This window comes from Triturus cristatus, chromosome 5_1 (assembly GCF_964204655.1).
Source record: "Triturus cristatus chromosome 5_1, aTriCri1.1, whole genome shotgun sequence".
Lineage (NCBI taxonomy): Eukaryota > Metazoa > Chordata > Amphibia > Caudata > Salamandridae > Triturus > Triturus cristatus.
The window spans coordinates 815,762,489-815,789,339 of NC_140587.1; the positions used below are offsets into that span (position 1 = coordinate 815,762,489).

General features: G+C 48.8%; 1 protein-coding gene across 5 annotated transcripts in view; it reads left to right on the top strand.

The window, feature by feature from the left end:
• The window catches only part of CEP192 (centrosomal protein 192), a 1,978,693-nt gene that overhangs the window by 994,217 nt on the left and 957,625 nt on the right, over positions 1 to 26,851 (top strand). For all 5 annotated transcript variants that reach the window (XM_085605862.1, XM_085605865.1, XM_085605864.1 and 2 more), the window contains exons 26-27: positions 3,794 to 3,933; positions 18,831 to 18,923. In XM_085605862.1, coding sequence (XP_085461988.1) covers positions 3,794 to 3,933; positions 18,831 to 18,923 — 233 coding nt within the window. The remainder of the gene's footprint in view (positions 1 to 3,793; positions 3,934 to 18,830; positions 18,924 to 26,851) is intronic.

A 26,851-nucleotide genomic window follows, 5' to 3' on the forward strand; every position in this document is an offset into this window, starting at 1 on the left:
CGCCAATGACGGGCGCGGAGCCGCACGGCGTCACCTATTGGCGCTCAGAAGGTACTTCTAAGCAGAAAACTTTCCGGATCCATACTGATGCCTGGGGATATTCTAAGGTAAGGAATCTATCACTAACTAATGTCTCTTACAGATATATTGTTACACAAGTAGTAACTTGTGCATCTGCATGAGTATAGTGAGTGGCCCCTTAGGGTGGCACAATACATGCTGCAGCCATCAGGGACCCTCTTTCGTACCCATGCCCTAGGTACCAGGTGTACCATTTACTAGGGACTTATAGGAGGGCTAAAGGTCTTGCCAATTGGGGAACAATTGTACAGTTTTAGGATAAGAGATCTTGTACTGGGGGCCGAGTTAGCAGGAACCCAGTGCATTTCTGTCAAAAGGAGATCAGATACCAGTCAGAAAGGGGGGTGACCATGTCAAAAAGGGCCTCTTTCCTACACTCCTCATCTGTAACATTAGGTGGCTTTTGTGGGACCTGCAGTGAAACCTCAAATCACAGTGGGCTTAGCATCAAGGCTGTCTCGACATCTCATTCAGGTCTCAAGGTTGATGACGCAGCATCTTTAATGGTGACTGACAGACTGCTTTAATTTCAGCACCTAGAGCTCACAGTTTTTACGGACAGGTCTTTACTGGGTTGGAGGGGCCACCTATGAGAGATGGACATCAGAATCTCTGGTGGATCCTTCTCCATATCAACCTGCTAGAGCTTCAAGGGATCTGCTTTGTCCTCGAAGCCTTCCTGCTGTCCATCAGAGGGACGATGGTGAGATTCTCACAGACCCTACTACTGCCATGTGGTATTGCAACACGCAGGGCATAGTGGAGCTTTCGGTCCTGTGCTCGGAGACCCTGGTTGTCTGGTGGTGACTAGAACAGCAGAACATCTGGCTTGGTGCTTGAATGCTAGAGAGGACAACTAAGTAAGTGTTGTCTGGCAGATCATGAGTGGCAAGTCCATCAAGAGGTGATACAGGGTGTCTTCCTTCTGATCACTTTGGGAAACCTGCCTGGCTAGTTATTTTCCTCACTGTTGAATGCAGTGTCGGCAGTTTGACTTGCAGGAGTTTCCTGAAAAAAACACTCATTGATAGACTCATTCTGGTTGGAACTAAACAAGGGAATCCATTATGTATTTCCACAACTACTTCTCTTGCCTCGGGTTCTGAAGATCAGGAAACACTTGCTCAAGACATCTTGATTGTCCAGGACTGGGCTAGGAGGGGGATATACAAGAGCTCCTGAGCAATTTTCTACATATCAGGTTTCCAGTTCTGGAATATCTCCTATATCACTAACTATCTTTTCAGAATTGCTGCAACATATAAATCTATGCCTGTAGTTTGAACTTCTGTATTTAATGCTTTTGTATTCCAAACCAAGGTGGTGGATGTTGTATTTGCTGCCAGATGTCCTTCAATGAAGTCCATGTACGGTGGGCTAACTTTGTTTTTAGTGCCTCAAAAACCTACCTCTCTTACATGTCAAACATTCTGATGTTGCCCAATGACTACAACGCGGCTCAGACTCGGTGGGCGGCCCTAGGGAACATGATTGCCAAGAGGGATATAGCGCAACTTTGGGGCGCTCAACGGCCGCCCACCGTGTCAGTATGGAAGGAGAATATGGACTGGTGTATGTTTCGGGAGAAGACAGTGTATGTGGCCCGTGGCAAGCCGGGGGCATGGGGTAGAATTTGGGGTCAATGGAATGCGTATCGCGGAGGCATCTGTACGCCCCCCCTGGTAGACACTGATATCGCCATGTCCCCCTGACCCTTGACGGCTCCTGGCGCTTTTTGTAACAACTACATATGGACGTTCATCTCCCTTGACCCCCTTCCCCCCCCCCCTCCGTCCCCGGCCCCCCGGTACTCCTCTCTTTAGCGGATTGCTCAAATGTTCTGACTGGAGTTTCCCGGGGGGAGCCTGAACCGCACTGGTATCCCTCGTAACTCGCCTTTTGTTTTTATTGTTTTTCCTTTTGTTTCTGTTCTTGCTGGACTGACACTTGCTGTTCTTCGAGAACTATCTTGAACCACTGCGGGGCAGTGCCCTGGGAACGGACTGCAGCCTTGATATGTGTATATTTCCTTATGTACCTAGCGGCCGGCCCGGGTGGTTGTAGGCCCATACTTGTAACCGAATTATTGTTCAATAAAAACTTTTTCAAAAAAAAAAAAAAAAAAAACATTCTGATGTTCTTTTGTTTTTTCTCTCCTTAATTCAGCAAGGCCTTGCAGCGTGAAAAGTTACTCCTCAGCGCTTTTGGCCTTTCTTTGTTTACCTGACCAATTATTCTTGTTTAGGTCATTAGTTGTGATTCATTTAATTGAAGGATTGACACATTTCCTCACAAACTATTTGGGGAGGCTCCTGTGGGACCTTAGCCAGCTTTTGACATTGCTTATGTACATGCCCTTTGATCCTATGGACAGCTGTTCCTTAAATCTCTTGATGCTGAAAAGAGTGTTACGTATTTCCATCACATTGGCATGCTGTGTGATTGGGCTGCAAGCCCTGCCAGTACAACTGCCCTACACTACCTTCTTCCCAAACAATTTGGTGTTGAGGACCCAGCTCCTTTGATCCATTACTTTTTGGCCCATCAATCACCTTGCCAGCATTCTTCTCTCCGCCTCATCTCTCCAAAGATTGGACATTCAACTTTTCGGCTTTTCAGAGGCAAAAATGGGTAGGGAAGTGTAAAAGAAGACCTGATCTAGAAGACCTTGGCATTGCCTGCTACCCACTGGCCAAAAAGAAGCATCCTGAGGCCTAAGAACCCATCTCAGCAGGATGAAATACCTTGCATGGATCCCATGATATTTTCTTACCCAAAATTCCAGGCATATCTCAAACTTTCACTAAAATCACACATTTCTCTTGCATTTCTGTGATGTACATTTCTGGAAATCTCAGGGATACCTGCAGATTCCAGTAGTTTTTCTCACAGGAATGTGAGTAAAATGTGTGTGTTTAGTCAAAAGTGGATGTTTGCAAAGTCTTCTTGGTAGGAAAACCTAGTGAGAGCTTTACAATTCCGCCCCCCACCTCCAGGATGCCCCGAGGTGTCTAATTTTAAAGAATGTACAGGTTTGCTAGGTATTCCTTTGTGTCGGCTAAGTTAGGGTTACAAATCCACAGGAAGGCATATTGGTTTTCAGTGGAAGATATTTCATGTGTCCATGTTGTGTTTTGGTCTCTTTTCTGTATAAGGCACTAGGCCTGCCCACACAAGTGAGGCCCCATTTTCACCCCCAGGATAATGGGGTGAAGGGAAGGACAAACTTGGCATGGATACCTTATGTGTAAAATAAGTTATGAAGGCCTAAGTTAAAACTACCAAATAGCCAAAAATGGGCTTAGCATTCTAGGGACTAAAGGCATAGCACCGAAAGGGTTAAAGATGAGGAATCTATGAGTAGATACAGCGTCCACCAAAAAGAGTGTTACCCCAGGTAAGTATCTTGTACTTCAGCTATTTTTTGCAGACTCTTCCAGACGCTCCGTCACATGATCATTTTATGAACAACATTATTGGTAATCTTTTATTTTTGGGTTAAAGGTATTTTGCAAATGATACTAGTCTGTTAACAGTCAACTAGGACCAACATTTTAATAGATCGCTTAATAGCCTGCACTATTAAAGAGAACCTTATGACTGAGTATTTAGACTCCACCGGAGTACAGCAAGATGGAAAAAATTACTTATTTTGTTCACTGTTTTGCTCATTTTAATATCTGCTGCAGTAAACAGCTGTTGTGTTTTTTAGAACCACTTGGCGAAGCTGAAGAGTTTTTGGCTCGAGTTGATGTTGAACTGGAGAGTACAGGTCCTTCCTGTGTTATGAAAAGTATTCCATTAAGAGCACGAGCAGGAACTCCACGGATACATGCCCCACAAGATTTACAGGTGTGTGTATATGTATGTATTTATCTGTGTGTGTGTGTGTGTGTGTGTGTGTGTGTGTGTGTGTGTGTGTGTATCAAAGGATGCCTTCATTGAGGACGCCACTCCATGGTAGAAGATTCTCCGAATCTTTAATATTAAAATCGGCATTTGAATTCCAATTTCTAACGTCACTTACGCGTTTCGGAGCTGCTTGCTCCTTACTCATAGGGAAAAGATTGACAGTCACGATTCACAGCCCCCAGTTCCTTTTACATACTTTTGCTTAATTGCTCTCCGGTGAGCCTCAATCCATCACAATGTTTCTGCATGCTGGGAGCTGTAGTCCTACTCTCCCCATCGATGAGGTAGTGTCCTGTCAATAATTCACTTTTAATGTTCATAGCCCTCCAGTGGACTTCAGAATTGAAATGCCGATTTTTTTTAATTTGTAATTCTCCCGTACTGCATCCGACTCGGAAAGATTTCCAAACCTACAGATCCATTATTTTCCAGGTGGTGCATTAGAATTACAAATTAAAAATCGGCATTTCCATTCTGAAGCCCACTGGAGGGCTATGAACATAGCAAGAGATAATTGGAATAGATCTTAGAAGTAAAAAAAGCAATCCTTGAGCTTAATGTCAGAGCCCACGCTTCCTGCATGATCAAATGGCCCCAATACTGTGTAGCAAGTGAGAGAGAAGGGCATGTTCTGTAGAAATGAACAGCTCTTTATAGAGATTCCCTTGCTGCCGGAAGGAGGGGAGGGTGTTTGCACATGCTCTCTTAGCTGTTAAAGTAGAGTCAGCTGAGTGAGCTCTTGCTTGGCTTTCGGAAGTCTGACCGGTTTATCCGCCCTCATCCAGAGATTCCTGGTGGAGTTCTTGTTCCAGCTCTCACTACAAGCGGGTACTCGATTTATTTGGTAAACGTCATGCACACTCTTTTCTATTTTTTAGGTCTCGCCTGACCCAGCGCATGCGCTGGTCTGGCGAGACTTATTGAGAGGGCTCCAAAAAGTGCTACTAGGCCAGCCTAGAGCTACAGTGCATGTGCGCGCGCGCGCCACGCTTTACCGCGATTACTTTCACTTTCGGGGCCGCACGGCCGCTTTGATGTTTGATCGCGATCACTTTCGAGGCCCCACAGCCGCTTGGCATAGCCAATAGGTCTCGCTTTTGGGACCTTATAAGTATTTAGTTTTGCAACTGTTACATGGCTAAACACTTACAAGGTCCCAAAGGCGAGACCTATTGGCTATGCCAATGCTTGTATGTTGCCAGCTGACACGCGACCGCGGTTATTTTCTTAAACTCGCGGTCGCGTCTTTTTGATGTTAACTCGGCCGCGTCCTCCTCGATTGACTCGCGGCCGAGTTTCCCTTGTATTTGCTCGCGGCTGCATCTCCTTCGCTTGACTTGCGGCCACGTCTATCGCATACAAAACGCGGCTGTTCTCCTTAGCGGCCGCATCTGGAATTGTCTCGCGGTCACGTTTGTCTTTGTTGTGTTTTGGCGACCACGTAAAAGGCACTTAAATCTCCTCCTCTACAACCTGCTGACGCATGATAGCGTCTATCTATTTTCAATTTTTCTCAAACTGTTTTTATACCACCTCTGCAAGAGTATTTATACGCCATTGCCGTCTCAACTGTTGCTCCAGATTTCTTGTTCTTTGAATGACAAAAGGATATACGCGGCGAGCGTCGTTCTCTCCTGAGTTGAGAGTAACTTTCGTTTGGACTTAATTGAATTATACTACTTGTTTTTTTTATCATTATTTAATCTGAACTTTGGATTGCTGCGAACATTTTTGTTATTATCACATAAAGAAACGTGCGAAGGATCACAGAAACTGTTCTGTATACAGTTGGATAATTTATACTTTTACTTCCGGGGACATACAGCTGGTAAGTGGAATTCTTAATTTCTGCAGAATGTGTATAATACTCACCTAAGTCAAACATAGCAGAGTAGAATATTTTTAAGAGCTGCTTTTCTCTTCCTTTTCTCAGGTTATAACTTATGGTTTCCCTTCTGATGTGAGGTTCCTGAATTCGCTGGGGGAATCAAGAGGTGGTCATTTGTCCTGAGTATATTCCCCACATCTCCTTCAGTTAGCCTTTTGTTTGCAGTTATAAAAGCTCCATGATTAGGGCTGTCTCAGGGAGTGTGGGGAGCTTCTCTTCGTTCCTGTGGATCAGGTTCATCTCCAGGTCAGTGACGCTCCCGACACTTAATAGCCTAGCGGGTGCAAAGGCTGCTCTAGAAAAATTGGAACGCACCATTCTAGACTTTCAAAGTTTCGAGCACCACAAAAAATCGACAAAGGTAACTAAAGACATTAGAAATTACAATAAAGAGAAGACATACCCCTATCTGCAGGAAGATTTCTTTACCACAAACAGTCCAGGTCAACAGAGAAACCACACAGGTACTTGGGGAAGATTCAGAAACAGGCAACCAGTGACTTTTCTGACTCCTCATTGGACTCGGATAACTCCGACCCCGGCACAGGACCTAGCACCTCCACACATAACCCACAATTTTTTAGGCAGAGGCCAGACCTTTGCAGGAGAGGGAGGGGGGGGGGGGGGGGAGACAAGAGTCCACTTTCCACCAGGGGAACGTCAAACATGACGCAAGTTTTACCAATCGGGGTACCAGTACTAGAAATTGGACCCCAGGCCCCTACACCGAAAATGGAACAACTCCCCATATTCAATCTTTCTACACGCCAACTGGCTGCCACAGATCTCACCCTTCTAAGCAGAGGTCTTTCTTTTGTACTAACAGAGAAACTCAACTGGTTTAACATACAGACCAAAATCCTCCTGTTCTTCAGAAAGGTGAGGCTTAAAGGATTCTTTCAGCATAAGGAGAACACGAACAAGACCGACTTGACTGGTCTCCGCCCAAAAGCTATCTTCCACCGTGCTAGTGGGTCTATGCCTCCTGAAGTCATCACATTTGAACACCTTGTGCTCAGAGACCTGAAAAAAATTCAGCAAAACTACAGATTCACACCCTTCAACGTGAGTCTAGAAGAAAAACATAGCCTTAATAGACTCAAAGCACTAGATGACATTGTGATTAAACCCTGTGACAAAGGAGGAGGGATAATACTACAGTACAGAAGTGCATATGATAAATCTACCGTCAACTCACTAACACCTCCCACTATGAGCCCTTGGCACGTGACCCTGCTAAAGAAATCGGCGAGCTCTTCCTTCACACGACCCAAAAGGGCTTAGAAGAAGGATTCATTAGTAAAACTTAATTTGCATTTCTCAACAATAAGACCCCATGGACACCTGTCTTGTACACCCTACCCAAAATGCATAAAAACCTAGAAGTCCCACCTGGAAGACCAATAATCTCCGGTTGTGCCTATAGGGAAATATGTCGATTTCTTTATCAAAGACATGGTACAGACAACTACCACCTATGTGAAAGACACCTTCCACTTGATTAATCTAATCGAGTCCCAACCTTTTGATCCCCAAACTGAGCTCCTTGTCAGTATGGACATTGAATCCTTACATACGAATATCCCCCAAGACAAAGTTATGGAAGTCATTAAGAAACATTTGAACCTCTGGCCAGCCCCACACCAGGTACCGACTGATTTCATCATTTCACTTCTTGAAATCGCCCTAACTAGAAACTATTTTCTGTTCAACAACAAATACTTCAGGCAATGTAAGGCTACTTCTATGGGGGCTATTTTTGCCCCTAACTTTGCCATCCTTTTTGTGGACGATATAGAGATAAATACCATCCTTAACTGTATCAATCCATTTATTCCAAAAATACGTACATGGCGTAGATACATAGATGACGTTTTCATGATCTGGTCTGGCACTAACATTGAACTAGAAGCATTTTGCTCTTGGCTCAACAATGTACAACCTGACCTAAGGTTTATTCACGACTATGACAACACCAAGATAGACTACCTCGACATCTCCATTAACCCCTTCCCCGCTCATGACGGAACCGTTCCGTCATGAGCCACGGTTGCCGTGTGCTCATGACGGAACGGTTCCGTCATGACAATCCTGTTGGCGGCCGCTCCGCCTGCGCGGCGCTGTTTCCCCGCCTGTGCGGGGCGACAACGCAAATGGGCGGAGTCATGACGGAACCGTTCCGTCATGAGCACAGCTCAACTGTGGCTCATGACGGAGCGGCTCCGTCATGAGCACAGGCCCACCGCGCTGCCCCCCTGCCCCCCCCAGCGCTGCAGCGGAATGTCCGCAGCAGCGAAGGGGTTAAGAGTGCCAATGGAGAGCTCTACACCACTCTATTTAGAAAACCCACAGCGCGCAATACCCTCCTTCAATACAACAGTGTACACCCAAGGGCGTTGAGAGACGGCCTGCTCTATGGTCAATTCTTAAGAATCAGAAGGAATTGTAAATTTAAAGAAGACTTCTTCCAAGAATGTGAAGCACTCTGTAAGAAACTGACCGATAGAGGATACCCTAGACGTTTAGTCAAACGCTCCATGAAACGTGCTTGGTATTCCCATCGGGAACACCTCCTACAACCTAGAGAAAAAACTCCTCTATCTAGAATCACATGTGTGACCACATTCTGCCCTGCCAGCAATGAAGTCACAAAAATGATTTTAAAAAACCACTGGACAGTCCTTGCTCCTGTAGATCTAGCAACAGGCACCCCTCTCTTTGCCTTTAAAAAAGGACGTAACATCAGGGATCATCTAGTAAGAGCCCATAAACCTACTGCTAAGGACCTCTCTATACACACTTTTTTCAACCTACCACCACTGAAAGGTCACTATAAATGTAGTAATTGTATATCATGCAAGTCCACTTTTAACACAAAACTGTTTGAATTTGAGAACTCAAAACACACATTACAATGTTTCACCAATTGTAACTCACAAAATGTAATCTACTGCATTGAATGTCCCTGTAAACTGCGGTACATTGGCCAGCCCACACAGAAGATCAAGTCCAGAATTGCCCAGCACAGGAGTAGAATCAAATGCAAGATCACAACAGCGCCACTCGTGGAACATTTCATTGAAAAAGGACACTCCGAAACAGACTTCACGTGGCAGGTGATTGACAGCTTGCTCCCCAGCCATCGAGGCGGAAACCAACAACAAATCCTGAACCGTCTTGAATGTAAATGGATTTTTAAATGTCGGACTATCGATAATGGACTGAACTTCTTGGAGGAATGGAATGCCATTCTTTGAAACTCTGATACCTATTGACTCTCTTTCTACAGAATTATAGACACAGGTCACGGTGTGACTCCAGCTACAAATGCTGCCTTTCATATTCCAGTATCGATCAGAATCCCAGCAATACTGTATATATGTACTCCTTTATGTTCGTTTTTGGTTGCAATTTGCAATATTCACTGTGCACACCATGTACATAATTATATTTTTTCACTGTTTATCCTGAATTAATGAGGTTTATAAATTGTTATGCATTCGTTCATACCTCCACCACCTCAGATTAATACTGTTCATGGCTGACTCTGCAGCCTCGAGCATTGGACATAACTAACCCCCCTTCTTTCTTTTTTAATAATTCACCATTGTTAATGTCCTTCCAACGCTAATGAACGTCCTTTAATTATCCTAGACTTATGCCCCATGCATAACTCTCTAATCCCTTGAATCCCTTAATTTCCATTCTATTCCATGCCTAGTATCTGAAAGAGACATGTTAGTGATAATTTCCTTACCTTAGAATATCCCCAGGCGTCAGACTGGATCCGGCAAGTTTTTTGTAGCAGTACCCCTGCGCGTCAGGTGGTGTCGTGCGGCTCCGCGTCCGTCACTGGCGTCGTAAGCGCCGAGATGACGTCACGGAGCCCACTTAGGTGCCACCCATGCGCGCTGACGTCAGTTCTTTCTTTTTCCGCGCCAGAAAGCGCTGATCCGGATAGAGCACTTTCCTTAGTCACTTTTTGACTACTCTTTTGAGACTTTTGTCTCCCTCTTTTTTCTCCTGGTGCACATTGGGATGCCTGGATTTAAGTCCTGTGGGGCCTGCCGTCGCAATATGTCTGTGGCGGACCCCCATGATGTTTGCCTCTACTGACTGGAGACTGACCACGACTCCCGGGACTATCGGGCCATGGCCCTGAAGGCCATGGCGCCGGAAACTGCTGGAGGTCCGGCACTTGTCCCAACTCCGCTCCAGGTCCAGGGACCGTTCCCGGGACCGCTCGCAGGGCCGCAGTCGTCGCTCCTCGGGCTCCAAGTCTTCGCCCTTGGATTCCGGTAAGCGACGACAAGTCGAAGAAGCGTGTTCGCTCTCCGACTTCACACCGTCGGTCCTCGGTTGCGGACAGGGGGGACAGGGGTTCTGCCCCTGAGGCTCCCTTGGGGCCTGGGAGTCCTGCAGTCTACCCGCCTTACCCGGGTCCGTCGGCGACTCCCAAACAGGTGCAAGAGTTTCTTGCCACCATGGACTGCCTTTTTAGGCCTCGGGCTCCCACCGGCGCCCCTTCAGGCCCCGCGGTCCCGTGTCCAGATCCTGTTGGCCCGTCGGTGCCGCCAGCGGATCCAGCTTCGGCGCCACAGGATCCTACGCTGTTGACTCCGGCCCCGGTGCCATGAGGTCCGGCACTGCCGGCTCCGGCCCCAGCACCGCCCTCGGCTCCGCCTCCGGTGCCACAGTGGGTGCCGTTCGTTCCGCCCTTGCCCCGGTTCCAGGACCATTTAGTTCCTGCCTGGGATCCGCATTGAGACACGGCGCCAGCCAGACCCCGGCCGGCACTGTTCACGGCGCGGTTTCCGACGCCGTTTGTCCCTTCTCCGGCTCTACCGCCACGGCCGGTTCGCCTGCAGCGGAGGTGGAGGATGACTGGGAGGAGGCCCGCGAACCCTCTTGCCCGTCAGTGTGACTCCGAGCAGGACTGGGTGGACGATCTGGAGGACGCCGGCGACCTCAATGTCTCTTCTGACCCGGGGTTTGCCTCTCCCCCGCCTACGATGGAGGAGGGCACTTCCTACACGATGGTGCTCCGTCGGGCTGCTGAGGTCCTCAACCTCAATCTTCCTACGGTGGCCCTCAAAACTAACCTCCTCACCGTGGTGCTCCAGACGGCGTCTACTTCGGAGCCACTGCTTCCCTTCAATGAATCCCTCGCTGATGTCCTGTTGGGCACTTGGTCGCTACCGGCCACGGGGGCCCCTGTGGATAAGAATGTCGCCAGGCGTCACTGCCTGGCACCTGGTGACCCCGCATTTCTGACCACTCATCCCTCGCCTGAGAGTCTGGTCATCCAAGTCTCGACGTCGCAGAGTGCCTTTGCCACGGCTCCACCGGATAAGGACTCTAAGAAGCTGGAACAGTTCGGTAAGCGGTGTTTCTCTTCGGGCTGCTTGGGGCTGCGGTCGGTGAACACCGACTGCTTATTGGGCCGCTATTCCCACTTGGTGTGGGATACCGTTGCTCAGGTGTTGCCTCAGTGTCCTGAGGAGGTCCCAGGCGGTTGCTGAGAGTAAGGATGTGGCTAAGTTTGCCATTCAGTGTGGTTTGGACACCGCTGACTCATTGGGCAGGGCGATTTCTACGACTGTGGCGCTGCGTCGCCACACCTGGTTGCGATCTACTGGGTTCTCGCCCGATGACCAGAGCTCACTCATGGATATGCCCTTTGATGGCACTCGCCTGTTTGGCGATAAGGCAGACAGTGCACTGGAGCGTTTTAAGGACTCACGGGCCACGGCCAAGTCCTTTGGTCTTTCCACGAAGACCCCAGCCACTCCTGGTTTTCGTTCATTTCGTGGCCAAGGCAGGGGCACCCAGGCACATTCCTTCAGCAAGCCTGTGCAGAACCAGCCTCAGCGCAGCCACGGAAGTGGGTCTGGGAATCAGCGTGGGGGGCAGTCCACCTCCGCTGTTTCTACCTCCAAACCTTCCTAATCCGAACTTTGTGTAGCACCCCACGCCAGTGGGTGGCAGGATTAGCCATCACCTCCCCCACTGGCTTGCTATCGCATAGGACAAGTGGGTGTTGCAGATTATCCGCAAGGGTTACTCCCTTCCCTTTCAGTCCACCCCTCCAGCCATGCCACCTCGGTGCCACAGCATGTCAGGGGAGCACTTGGCGACTCTCCGGCAGGAAGTTGCGGCCCTCTTGGCCAAGGGGCCATCGAGTGCGTTGCTGGGCCAGAAGTAGGGAGTGGTTGTTATTCCCACTACTTTCTGGTCCCCAAGAAGGACAGGGGGGGGGGGTCTGCGTCTCATCTTGGACCTCCGGAACGTCAACCGCTTTCTCCAGAAGGAAAAGTTCAAAATGCTGACTCTGGCTCAGGTCTTGACTGCCCTCGACCCTGGAGACTGGATGGTAGCATTGGACTTGGAGGACGCTTATTTTCACATTCCCGTCCTGCCGGCACACCGGCGTTACCTGCGATTCATGGTAGGCCAGGAGCATTTTCAGTTTGCCGTGCTCCCCTTCAGCCTTACCAGTGCCCCTCGGGTGTTCACTAAAGTGATGGTGGTGGTCGCAGCTCACCTGCGCAGGTCGGGGGTGTCAGTCTTCCTCGATGACTGGTTGTTAAAGGCGGGATCGCCCCAGGCAGTCTTCAACCACCTTCAGACTACGGCCGACCGCTTGCATTTGCTGGGGTTCTCCATCAACGTGCCGAAGTCGCACCTGAGTCCCTCTCAGAAGCTCCCCTTCATCGGAGCGGTTCTGGATTCGACGCTGTTTCGGGTTTATCCTCCTGAGCAGCAAGTCCGGGATATTCAGGCTATGTTTCCGATCTTTCAGCCTCTGTCCCGGGTTTCAGTCAGGATGACCCTCCGGCTTCTGGGCCTGATGGCCTCCTGCATCCTGCTGGTGACACATGCCAGATGGCATATGCGGGCTCTGTAGTGGGACCTGAAGCTCCAGTGGGTGCAATATCTGGGCAACCTGTCCGATCATGTCCAGATCTCGGAGGACACTGCATGACAATTGCGGTGGTGGCTCACGAATCGCGATTGGGTCAATGGCAGATCCCTCTCCCTTCCCCAACCGTAGCACACAGTGGTGACGGATGCGTCCCTCCTGGGATGGGGAAGCCACTTGGGAGAGGCGGAGATCAGAGGCCTCTGGTTTCCGGCGGAGTCCCGGCTCCATATCAACCTTTTGGAGCTGCGGGCGATCCAACTTGCACTGAAGGCATTCCTTCCCTCTGTCTGGGGAAGTGTGGTGCAGGTGTTCACGGACAACACCACCGCCATGTGGTATTGCAACAAACAGGGCGGGGTTGGGTCCTGGACCCTATGTCCGGAGGCGCTGCACCTCTGGACATGGCTGAAACATCAAGGCGTTACATTGGTGGTTCAACACCTGGCAGGTTCTCTGAACGCCAGGGCGGACAAACTCAGCCCCCGGTGCTTAATGGATCACGAATGGCATCTGCACTCGGACGTGGTGCAAGGTCTCTTTCTGCAGTGGGGAGAGCCTTCGTTAGATCTATTCGCCACCGAAGAGAACGCGCAATGTCAGCAGTTCTGCGCGTTGGAATTTCCAAGGCGGCACTTGCTCGGAGACGCTTTTCGTCGCGCGTGGAATTGCGGTCTATTGTACGCCTTTCTGCCTATACCACTTCTGCCCAGAGTGCTGAAGAAGATTCGGCGCGACCGGGCCCAAGTCATCCTTCTGGCTCCGGATTGGGCCCAAAGAGTATGGTATCCCGAGCTACTCAGCATGGCGATCGATCCCCCTTCGGGAGGATCTTCTGTCGCAGCAGCAGGGGACGGTCCTCCACCCGAACCTGTCGAGTCTCCACCTCCATGCGTGGAGATTGAGCGGCGGCAGTTGACAGATTTCGATCTTCCTACCGAAGTCTGTGATGTCATTCTTGCAGCCAGGCGTCCCTCCACTAAAACGGTATATGCCTGCAGGTGGAACACGTTTGTGGCATGGTGCACAGCAAAGTCTGTGGATCCCCTTTCTGCCCCTCTTTCTGAAGTTCTTCTGTTCCTTCTTTCTTTGGCGCAGAAGGGCTCTGCTCTGGGCACTATCAAAGGTTGTCTTTCGGCCATCTCTGCTTTTTTGAGGCTTCCAGATCAGCCTTCTCTCTTTAAGTCACCGGTTGTTAACCGTTTCCTTAAAGGCATTACATACACACGTTTCCTCCCGTGCCGTTCATCATGCCTCAATGGGACTTGAATCTCGTTTTGACCTATCTGATGTGCGCTCCTTTCGAGCCCCTTTATACCTGTCCTTTGCGTCGTCTTACTCTTAAGACGGCTTTCCTGGTCACTATCACCTCTGCCAGTAGAGTGAGTGAGCTCCAGGTTCTTTCTTCCAAACCTCCTTTCCTTTCTGTTTATCTGGACAAGGTGGTGTTAAGGACCCGTCCTTCTTTTTTGCCAAAGGTTGTCACACCCTTCCACATCGGGCAGACTATCACTTTGCCTACCTTCTTTCCGTCGCTGCATCCTTCGAGGGAGGAAGAGAGGCTCCACCGTCTGGACCCAAAACGTGCGCTCGCTTTCTATCTAAAGCGTACATAGCAGTTCCGGGTGGATGACTGCTCTTTGTTGGCTACGTGGGCGCCAAAAAAGGTCGGCGGTGCACAAACGAACCATCTCTCGGTGGGTCGTTCTGTGCATCAAATCATGTGACTAGTTGGCTAAAAAGGAGCCTCCTGTGGGGCTGCGTGCCCATTCTACCAGGGCAACTGCAGCCACTGCTGCCTTGGGACGTGGCGTCCCCTTGCAGGACATTTGTCAGGCAGCTACATGGGCCTCGCTACACACGTTTACCAAGCATTACTGCCTTGACAGTCAGATCCGGAGAGACTGCTTCTTTGGCCGTTCTGTTCTCCGTGACTTTCTAGTGTAATCTATTTGCAGACCCACCACCGGGGTTGGTATTGCTGGGGTATCTATTCTTAGGTAAGGAATCTATCACTAACGTCTCTTTCAGATGCACTAGTTACTAGTGTAATGATATATCTGTAAGAGACATTAGTTAGTGATAGATTCCTTACCGCCCCATCCATCCTCCCCTTTCTGCTAACTGATTCTACGGTGAAGGTCATCCCCTTTCCGGGCCCTAGTTTCATGGCACCAGTGGTCGGTTTCTTGCATGGCTCTGCGTTCCTGGCGCGGAAAGTTGTGTACAGAACTGACGTCAACGCGCATGGGTGGCGCCCAAGTGGTCTCCGTGACGTCATCTCGGCGCTTACGACGCCAGTGACTGACGCGGAGCCGCACAACGACACCCACTGACGTGCAGGGGTACTGCTACAAAAAATTTCCGGATCCAGTCTAACGCCTGGGGATATTCTAAGGTAAGGAATCTATCACTAACTAATGTCTCCTACAGATATATTGTTACACAAGTAGTAACTTGTGCATTACTACTAGGAAGAAATCTGCTATTCTTTCGCCTTTCTATTGTACAGCTGACTCCAACCGTCCAGCTGCAGGCATTTTCCAAGAACGCACGCGTGCGCGACGTTCCCCAATTAGTCATGCCCGAGGTTCCCACCAGCTGAGCCCAAGTATAATTAGCACACACACATGGTGCCACTTCTGCATTCATTAACCAGCAACATCAGCAGCAGGACTGCTCGACTGCCCGGCTTCAGGCACCCATTCAATGCCCTGTCGGCCCACCAAATAAGTAAGTTTTACTAATATTCCCCCCGCGCTTCTAGTATACAAAGAGCGCTCTGCTCATGTAGCTTACATCTCGCATCATCTGAGTTTCAGATTGATACCGCCGAAGTGGATCTATGCACCGCCAAGCTGTTTATCCTTTTACTGATTGATTCTCCTACGAATGTTGTAAGTTTCTGACTCGCCCCTGCTTTCTGTTTATTCGATTGCTTCACTTTCCGCTTTTCCAATTACGGTTTATATTTGCCAACAGCCTAACTGTTAATTAATACTGCCTTCGTGGAGCTCCCGACTTGGAGCATTGTCCGTCGGAACTACTCAGCTAATCACAGGTTGTTTTCCTTAATTAAAAGTAAGTTTGTTGCCTGCGCACGTGATCTAAGAAATCTTCCCTCGTCTTAGTCACTATCCTCATCACTTGCTTTTTTCTCCCGATCGGCAGTTTGTTTCGGACCAATCGTACTTCCTTCCCTAGTCACGGATTTATCGCCATCACCTACGAATTACAAGTATGTTTATTTCTATCACCATTTTTGACCTTGCTGCCGCTTAGCGCGGTTGTTCCCAGCACCTATGATTTAATAAGTAACGTTTTTCCATTGTCATTGGCAATTCCGTAGCAGCTTATTCTAGCGCTCTGGTACATGAGGTTTGTTCCTTAAAATTAGTTATATTAACTACACCCACAGAAAATATCATTCTGTCAACCCTATTTAACACTTCTGTTTCTCAAAAATTCTTTTGGCCTGCTTGTATAATCGGCCTCTTTGATAAATATGCTCATCAAAAGTAAGAAAATATTACTTTTTATTTTTCCATTCAGGGAGTATTATTTCTAATTATACTCTTTTTTTCTAAGAATGTACACAGTATTATGGTCGAATACATGTATACAGGGTCTTAAATAAATATGTTCCCAGCTAGCTCACCATTGTCCTGAAGATGAACCCCAATAAATTGGTTTGAAACGCCGTCGACCACCCCACAATATGAATCCCGCATAACTTGTTTAAATTATTCATGGAGTTCAACTATATTGTCAATGCGATGCCTTTTTAAAATTCACTATCACTATTGCACGCTACGCTTTCTTTTACCTAATGTGTGAGCTCCTTAAAATTGGGATTTTTTTTTTTTTTATAAATGTCATCTTTTGACCTACATGACTGTTTCTTGCTCCCTTGTGAATTAATTTCATTTTTTTTAAACAGTGCCCCTCTCTGGGTCATCCCTCTTGCTTTTGGACCTCTTAGGCCACACTTGAATCATTGTAATTTGAATATTCCTTATCACCCCAGGTTCACATATCGGGGTACCCTTGTCTCTCAAAAACCTCACTGGAGGGCTATGAACATTAAAAGTGAATTATTGACAGGACACAACCTCACCGGTGGGGAGAGTATGACTACATCTCCCAGCATGCAGAAACTGGATGGTTTGAGGCTCACCGGAGAGCAGTTAAGCAAAAGTATGTAAAAGGAACTGGGGGTTGTGAATCGTGACTGACAATCTTTTTCCTATGAATACGGAGCAAACAGCTCCGAAATGCGTAGGGGTCGTTAAAAATTGGAATTCAAATGCAGATTTTAATATTAAAGATTCAGAGAATCTTCTACCGTGGAGTGGCGACCTCAATGCAAGGCATATATTTATATATATCCTACTGGCTGTCGCAGTACTTATAGTTAGGACCTAGTTTCCATAGGAAAAGCGCTTTTCTTTTGCCAATATCTTTGGTGCCATTCGAATCTTCGCAAAATTTTCAAAACTAATGGGGCGCTTCGGTCAGCTCCTGTCTTGAAAGTTTCGGGGTGATTCGCCAAGGGAGGGCTGAGATACAAAGGTGTGGGGGTCCCAAAACACGTTTTATCCATGTTAATTTCTATAGGAAATTTTGGCAGAGGCTACAGCCAGAACTGCTGAATGGAATTACACCAAATTTTGCAAAAAGTGGTTCTGAAAGCGTTCCATTTTTTAAAAATGTTGTACATTCATTCAGTAGTTCCTGAAATATTCATATGTAACATTTTTATATATCTGGTGACTGTGGTGTATTCCCAAACCCTCCCGATCACAAGCTTCATTCTGACTGGCTGCCAACACTCTAAACCAAAGAGTGTTGGCAGCCATCTTGTGGCTCGGTTGAACCGAGTCACAAGAAAAAAGGTTATAAAAATGAAGAAAAGGGGGCAGGATAGAAACAGCCTGACCCTCTAGGCATGGTGAGGGGGTCCCACAAGGAGCCCCAGGGCCCAAAAAAGCATTTTTTTTCCAGGCGGGATTAGAGTAGGACCCGTGAATCTGGCAGAATTTATTTTTAAAAACTAAACCCAGCCTCCCGCACTCCGTTTGTTTTATGCCTTTGGGTGGGCCAGGTCCCGGGGGCTATCCAGTACTACAGACCGCCACCTCCCCAGGGCTTTGCTAATAATTTGCTCCCCCACAGCCCCGGTGACCGCCACCTCTTCGGGGTTTAAAATGTATTATGGGCGGGGTGCCTCACTGCCCCCTCAAGCCCCGAGGACCGCCACCTCCCGGGGCAACTTGTAAAACGGAAGCGTGGGGGGCTCCAGCCCCCCCCCCCCCCACACACACCCAACCTGCCCTGGGGACCACCACCTCCCCGGGGTGAACTTCATTCAAATACGGGGGTCCATTGCTGCCCCCCGGGGACCTCCACCTCCCCGGGGACCTCCACCTCCCCTGGGCTTCACATGAGTCGGGAGGGAGACTGTGCAGCCCCACTCCAGGAGCCCTCCTTGGCCTTGGGGACTGCATGTATGGATGTTTGAGTGCATTTATCAGTGGCTGTATTGATCAGGGACTGCGTGTATGACTGAGTGTATGGGTGAGTGGATGTGTGTGTAGACCTATAAATCAGTGAGTGGGTATGCACTAACTGATATTGATGTGTCTGGTTTTGAGAATGGTAGTCTGTATTTTAGAGTGGGTGTATTAAAGGTTATATTAGGGTGTGAGGAGGTGCATCCGATATTAAGTGGAAAATGTCATCAGTGATGCCAATCAGCGATGTCATCAGTTATGTCACTGACCATGTCATGAGTGATGTAATATGTGACATGCTCAACAGTGCATTGCTGGGGCGCAAGTAACAGTTAGCTCAGCTAACTATAACGGCCGAATTTCTTTGGTTTTGTACGAGTAAAATGTCAGCCTAACTACAACGTCCCTGAAACCTGTTTTATTCAGTGATATATGCAAAAAATTGAATCAAATGTCATTTTTGAATAAACCTTGTTCTGCTATTAATTGGCTTTGGTGTTTTTTTTTATTTCAGACCGTTTATTTGTGTGCCCAAGTTGGCTCAGCAGCTAAACAATTTTTGCCATTAAAAAATGCGGGAAACATTTCAGTTGAACTAAACATAAAGGTAAGATATTTCATACAATTTTACACCATATAATTGTCCTATTCAAGACATGGAGTGTAGTATGTTAAAAGTAATTTTTTAATTAAGGATTGTTTTTATTGTGGAGTCATTTGTGAGTTAATAATATTGAAACAAATGAAAGAGTCCTTTTCATCACCAGTATTGTCAGATATTTAGTAAATGAATTTTGTTTAACAAAATGTAGAGTTAAAATGCTACTTGTGTATTGTGTAGAATTAAAACATGTCATGGCTTTCGTAACAATGTTCCAATTCTATTAAGGACACAGAGGCGAGGATTATGCTTGTTGACTGTCACGGAAGCCACATTTAAGATTGATTTAAAGTAGAATGCTTTTAAAGTCAAGTCCAATGACCGCTCTGCTACGTTTGATATCTCCCAATCTCGCACCCATGGCAAAGGACTTAAAAGCCATGATACCTCTTGCAGAATGTGCATGAAAAACTTGTCTCAGTGCCAGCCTCTTGCATAACGCACCTAGCAATTATGGGAGAAGATACTGCCTTGTGTGATTTGCGATTAGCAATAAGCAATTGTCTGTCACCTGGAGGACAGATCTCTTCTGTTAAACTCTTGCGTGTCTTGATGTAATGGACAGCAGATTACATTGAAAAGTCGCTATAACACCACTTTGGAGTTGCATTTTGTCCTTCTAGAAATTTTAAAGGTGGCCCCCTCTGTGGTAAATATCCTACCTGTTAAATTCAGTGCTCTGACAACTGAAACTAGACTGTAAGTAATTAGGCACATGAGCATGACAAATTGTCGTGATGGCTTCCTTCTAGAGAGAAATGTGTTCCTGGCTATGCAAGGAAGAGATTGAGCACACTGTTTACATCCCAGAGGATTGAGTATTGTAGTTCCAGTGGAAGAGAAAAACGGAATACCCCCTAATTAGCCTAACTAAAAGATGTTCACTCACTGGTAGGTACTCAACTGGGTTATGTCTGGCCGAGTTAGCCAACTTGAAGGTATTCACTGACCTGTACACCATGTCATTTGATGAAATATTCGCTACAAATGAAAAAATTTAGACAATAATGCCCTCATGGGATCAGGCTCCTCTGCACACAACAATCCATTCATCTACTCATACTGATTCATATCTTTTAACTGTACTATCCACCCATGCCTCTGTGAGCAAGGTTTCCACTTGTCTTGAACCCCCCCCCCCCCCCACACACACACACGGGGCTTTCCATCATCCCCAGTAATGTGCCATGCCATGATTTGTTACATGCCCTTTGTTAGGAGATTTCTTGCGTTTTCCGCAGGACCCTGGAGGCGATGGGGAACATAGGGGGAAGGCGAATTGAAAAATCCCAAGAAAGTTGCATCAGGACTCTAAACCATACCTGCTTTCCCCATAGAGGGGCCACATCCAGCACGTCTGCCCATTGCCTCCATACTTAGGCTAAGAGGCATATTATTTAGACTGCGGGAAAAACATAGCTGACCTCAGTCTTCCAGTCCTGCAGAATTATGTCCCTTGTTTCCACCTTTGGTTCTGGCCTCTAGTTGAAGTATCTGTGCAGCTGATGGTCCAGGCGTGATGCAAAGAGATCCTTCGTGAAGGGACCCAACTTTTACTAGATTATGCTGAATACCCTGTGGTGTAGCTTCCATGAGCTTATCTTGTGTAGATGTCTGGAGTGCCAACTTGGTTGGACCTCCTCGGAAGATACTCAGCCATCTCAATGATATGATTTTCCAGGAAGTGGTCCCAGAAATTCATATTGAGTTCCAAAAGGGTTTGAGACTTTATCTTCCTAGTGATTTTTGTACTGGTATGCAGTCATGTTTTACATCTTTAATAGGACAACATTTTATCTTGTCTTTCGTCCAACATTATACCGTGAAGACCCCGCCAGTAACTCTAGGTTCGAGGCATGTGGGCTGCTGAATTCATATCTGTGCATAGATCGCCGCCTAGTGTTGGGTCCGGATGTTTGCACGTTGTTGTCTTGGAAGAGTCTTCGAAGTATCCTGAGATAGGTGACTCCTCCCCTGGACCACAGTGCGCATGGGCATCCTCTCCATCCTCAGATTGTTTTTTTCCGCCATTGGGTTCGGATGTGCTTATCTTGACTCAAGTTAGGAAAACTTTTTTTCAGGCCAAAAGGCCTTTAGTTCGCGTCGGTACTGTTCCCGATCGGTATCGACAGTTACTTGTTAGTTTACTGACTTCAAAAACAACTTTTTCGCATCGTATCCGACCATCGACCCTACATCGACGATGGAATCGAGGACACCATTCAAGCGGTGTCCTGTTTGCAATGCGAAATATCCCCATGTCGACGTCCACCCGGTGTGCAACAAATGCCTTTCACCGGATCACGACGAATCCACATGTATGGCCTGTGCCCGATTCCGATCCAAAAAGACTCTCCGGAATCGACGAGCAGCGAGACTTGAAGCGCAGCAAGCGGCACCGGCCCCGACCAACATCTTCAGCGCCGAGGACGAAGATGTGGAAGGCGTGGAGAACCTACCCTCCAGCCCCGCTTCCGAACACGATTCCGGATCGGAAGACATCGAAGAACAACTCTTTCACAGGGAAGAAGCCGACACCGAGGTAGGAGACTACGATGAGGCCTTAGGGGCCGAAGAAAGTAGCTCCGGTGACGAGCAAGGCCTACCCGTACAGACGGAGGATATCCCAGTGCGTCAGTCTATGGCTCCGGTCGAGGGATCGCCTTCGGGCCTTACCCAAGACCTATCCCGCAGTTCTTCGGCCCCGCCCTCTGGCCCGGCCTCGGACATTCAGCGACAGCCATTAGTACCCAAAATGACTGGTTTCCCTTCCTCGAAACCGAAACCAAAAGTCGTATCGGTTCCACAGAAACCGAAACTGAAACTGACACTGGTCGGATCGAAGCCCACTACACCTTCGACGCCAGACAAACCCGTCGGCACCGACCGCACCAAACGGGACTTCGGTGCCGAACTCGCAGCAGCCGACGTCGGCGCCGACACACGGAAAAAGGCCATCGGTACCGCCAAGCCGCCTCGGCCCCCGGCACTGAAACAATCGACTCCGGCCACGAAGGTCAAAATGGCCGCTGCGTCGCACATCGCTTCAAAAGCAGCACCGAAGGCCCAATCATCGACGCCGTCGACAGCTACTACCTCTCCTCGACTCGATGACCCCGTGGCCCCAAAGAAGTCCACGCCTGCCTCTACAGAACCGCTCGGCGCCAAAGAACCGTCGTCGTTACAGCTGCGACAAGTTGCAGCGTCCTTGCAACGCATCAAAGAAAAGGCAGCCCTCCAGGACACGTCGGGCTCCGAGCCGAAAAAAGCTCAAAAAGCTTCTCCAGCAACACCCAACATCACTTTTGGACTGCCACCATCCACGGCGCCCAAACTGTTTGAAATCAGGACACGTGTCACCCAAACTAGGATCACACCTGCCGAACGCTCTCCTACGGAGACGTCACCGTCCCACATCATCGATGCCGACACCGGCAGAATTATGCTCCACAAGCGGAGAATATCTTCCGAGCAGGCTTTGGACTCCTACCGGATCCCGCTAAAGAAAAAGCTGCCAGCGGATTCGGAACCAGTTCTTTACGAACCTCTCCATACCTCTTACCAAGATCCACAGTCCTTCTCTCCGACACCCTCCGAAACCGATGCTTTGGAGGACTACATGGGTGACTATGTCCCCTACCCCAGAGAGATGGACCCTGAAGGCCAACAGGACCCTGACCAGGCTTGGGATGACCCTGTAGACCCGGGTGCGCCTATGGATACACAGGACACGCAGCTATATGGCGCGAAAACGTCTCCCACAGAGGACACTGCCGCATTCAACGCCCTCATTGAACGTGCTGCGGCCAATCATGGTGTGCAACTCCACTCTGACACAATCGAGGACGATTTTCTAATGGATACTTTCGCATCCTCAGAAAGGAATATCAAAACTCTACCCATGCTGAAAGGTGTCCTCAAACCAGCAAAGGACATTTTCAAAGAACCCACTAGGGCAAGAGTAATAAACCCCAGGATCGACAAAAAATATAGGTCGGCGCCTGGGGACCCTACGTACATTAGAGGCCAGTTGCCTCTAGATTCCATCGTAGTCGCTAATGCTCGCAAACGGGCGCACTCGCAGACTACTGGGGAAGCTCCTCCCCCGGACAAGGAGTCCAAGGTGCTAGCGACCTCCGGCAAACGGGTTGCAGCCCAGGCAGCTAACATATGGCGTATTGCCAATACCCAGGCGCTCCTAGCTCGCTACGATCGCGCACACTATGACACATTAGAAACCCTACTCCAACATCTCCCTGACCAATACAAAGAGGGAGCAGAGATCCTCATCAGGGAGGGACAACTCCTATCGAACGCATCCATTAAGTGTGCACTGGATGCCGCAGATACAGCTGCCAGAGCAATAAACACCAGCGTCATGTTACGACGACACGCCTGGTTACGAATCTCCGGATTCAAACCTGAGGTTCAAAATAACATCCTCAATCAGCCGGTCAACCCCGACTACTTGTTCGGACCAGAGGTTGACACCACCTTAAAAAAAATAAAAAAGGACACAGACACTGCAAAGTCCATGGGGGCTCTCCAAACGCAGACCTTTCGGAGTGGCTCCTTTCGTCGCCCCGGAAATAGAGGAGCAGGTAGAGGACAGGGGTCACAGCAAACCTTCAACAAGGGCAACACACAAAGTACCTACGATAAAAACACCCGGGGTGGATATCGTGGCTCCAGCACAAAGGGTAGAGGACGCGGATACGGCAATACCAGGTCCTCCCCCAAGAACAAACAGTGACGCCCTCTCCCTTCCTCCCGACCACATAACACCTGTCGGGAGAAGGCTACAAAGGTTCCTGTCCACGTGGAACTCCATCACCACGGACAGGTGGGTCAAAGATATTATCAAACACGGTTACTGCCTAGAATTAACCTCCACTCCACCCACAATACCGCCAAAACACCGTCCTATGTCCTCAGAGCACTTAGCGCTATTACAGCAGGAAGTGCTAAGTATGCTGGTAAAAGGCGCAATAGAGGTCGTACCCGTCCACGAGCAAGGTACGGGGGTGTACTCCCTGTACTTCTTAATACCAAAAAAGGACGGGTCACTCAGACCTATACTAGACCTGAGACCCCTCAACCGCTACATTCTCTCAGAGCATTTCCACATGCTCACCCTACAACAAGTCCTCCCGCTGCTCAAACAGGGAGACTTCCCGCCCACGCTAGACCTCAAAGATGCGTATTTCCACATACCCATTCACCCCTCACACAGAAAATATCTCAGGTTCACTATTCAAGGGCAGCACTACCAATTCAAGGTTCTTCCCTTCGGCGTGACAACAGCACCCAGAGTTTTCACAAAGAGCCTAGCTACTGTGGCTGCACATCTACGGAGGCAACACATTCACGTCTACCCTTACCTGGACGACTGGCTTGTTCAGGCAACGTCAGCCCAGCAATGTGCCAGCCACATGTCCCGCACCATTCACCTTCTTCACAGTCTGGGGTTCTCACTAAATTACCCGAAATCACATCTCCAAACCCGCACACGTACAACAGTACCTAGGTGCGACCATAGACACTCTGGCAGCCACAGCTCAGCCAAATTTAGTGAGAATCAACAGCATGCAAATGCTGATTTCCAAGTTCAAACCCCAACACTCCCTTCCCGCGCGAGTGTTCATGCAGCTGATAGGCATGATGGCCTCCTGCATTTTCATAGTCCCACACGCGAGACTACATATGCGCCCGCTTCAGGAGTGCTTAGCACGTCAATGGAATCAGGCTCACGGGCAACTAAAAGACCTAGTGTTGGTGAGCGGTCGGGCATACAACTCTCTGCATTGGTGGAATCCACAAAACCTTTGCAAGGGCCGACCGTTCCAAGAGCCTGTTCCACAAATACTGACAGCGGACGCGTCTCTCCAGGGATGGGGAGCTCATGTACTCAATTACACAGTGCAGGGACTATGGACAATACAGCAAAAGAAGATGCACATCAACCTTCTAAAACTGATGGCAATCTTCCTGGCAATGAAAGCATTCAAAGTACACTTGTGCAACAAAGTCGTGTTGATCCGGACGGACAACATGACTGCCATGTACTACATACAGAAGCAGGGAGGAACACACTCTCCACAGTTGTCTCATCTGGCTCAGAGCATGTGGAAGTGGGCCATTCAGAGGAACATATTCCTCATGGCGGAACACCTCCCCGGCAAGGACAACCAGATGGCGGATCTGCTCAGCAGACACAGCCACCAGATGCACGAGTGGGAGCTACATCCGTCAGTACTCCAACCGTACTTCCAACAGTGGGGTCATCCAGAAATAGACCTATTCGCCACAAGCGAAAACGCAAAATGCCAAAGCTTTGCCGCCAGGTTCCCACATCCGCAGGGCAATGCGATATGGATGAACTGGTCCGGCAGATTTGCGTACGCTTTTCCCCCAGCACCATTGATACCGCTGGTGGCACGCAAACTCAGACAACACTCACTGACACTCGTCCTGGTTGCTCCAACATGGGCACGCCAACCATGGTACACCATAGCGCTAACGCGTAGCTGATGCTGCTGGCTTATTTCTTATGCCGTTTTAAATATTGCAACTCGCCGTTTTAAATTTTGCAACTCGCGCTGTCATTCTTTGCGCTTTGTACTTTCTGGGGCCTATTATTACAGGGAATAGTCAGGTCATACTTGCATCTTAAATTGGACAACTCACCTGCACTTTGCGGGATTTAGCCAGAATCGGGGGACTATCTGGGACGCGGTCGCGGCGTTCCGGCCGCCATCTTAGGTGAGGTCTACTGGATCAGACTGCCTTCGGGTGCCATCTTTGGTGGGGATAGAGGTGTGTCCTCGCAGGACTCCCGCGCATTGATCAGGATATTTAAGGTGCCTTCCTGTGCCTTCAGGTAGACATATACCATAGCGCTAACGCGTAGCTGATGCTGCTGGCTTATTTCTTATGCCGTTTTAAATATTGCAACTCGCCGTTTTAAATTTTGCAACTCGCGCTGTCATTCTTTGCGCTTTGTACTTTCTGGGGCCTATTATTACAGGGAATAGTCAGGTCATACTTGCATCTTAAATTGGACAACTCACCTGCACTTTGCGGGATTTAGCCAGAATCGGGGGACTATCTGGGACGCGGTCGCGGCGTTCCGGCCGCCATCTTAGGTGAGGTCTACTGGATCAGACTGCCTTCGGGTGCCATCTTTGGTGGGGATAGAGGTGTGTCCTCGCAGGACTCCCGCGCGGACCGCTAGCCACTGTATATAAGCGATGTGTGTACCAGCGCGCAGCGTTGGCGCGCAGCGAGCGCGACGGCGGCGCGCCGGAGGTGCGCCAGAGGTAAGCCCGTTTGCGCCCGTTCGCGCACAGGTCGTGCCGGGGTCCCTGTTTCACTGTCAAATGCCCGGATAATATATACCAGAGACATGCTGTTAAAATGCAACCTTGAATTGCACCATCAGCCACCTGCTATTGAGCAGTTTATACAGCCTCTGTTGTGCGGTCTGCTGAACGTTAGATCACTGAACAAACATCATATGGAAATAGTATTTCTCATAGAGTCCAGTAAGGTCGACATTCTGTTCATGACAGAAACATGGACCAGAGCAGACTGCACGGTGGAGTTAGGGCTAGCATGCCCTCCGGGCTACAAGATCAGACACAACCCACGGGAGGGAGCTAGAGGAGGGGGTGTGGGTCTTATATTTAGGGAATCGCTCGACGTCTCATTGCTTGATACTAAGAACATCGTGGGCTGTGAGACTCTGGCCTTCTCCATCAAAGGGCACGGAGGTACCCTTTATTCTGGGCTGCTGTGCTATCGGCCCCCTGCCAGTACCCTGTTAGCAGTACCTGAGCTAATTGATACTATCTTTGAGCTCTCTAACACCCATG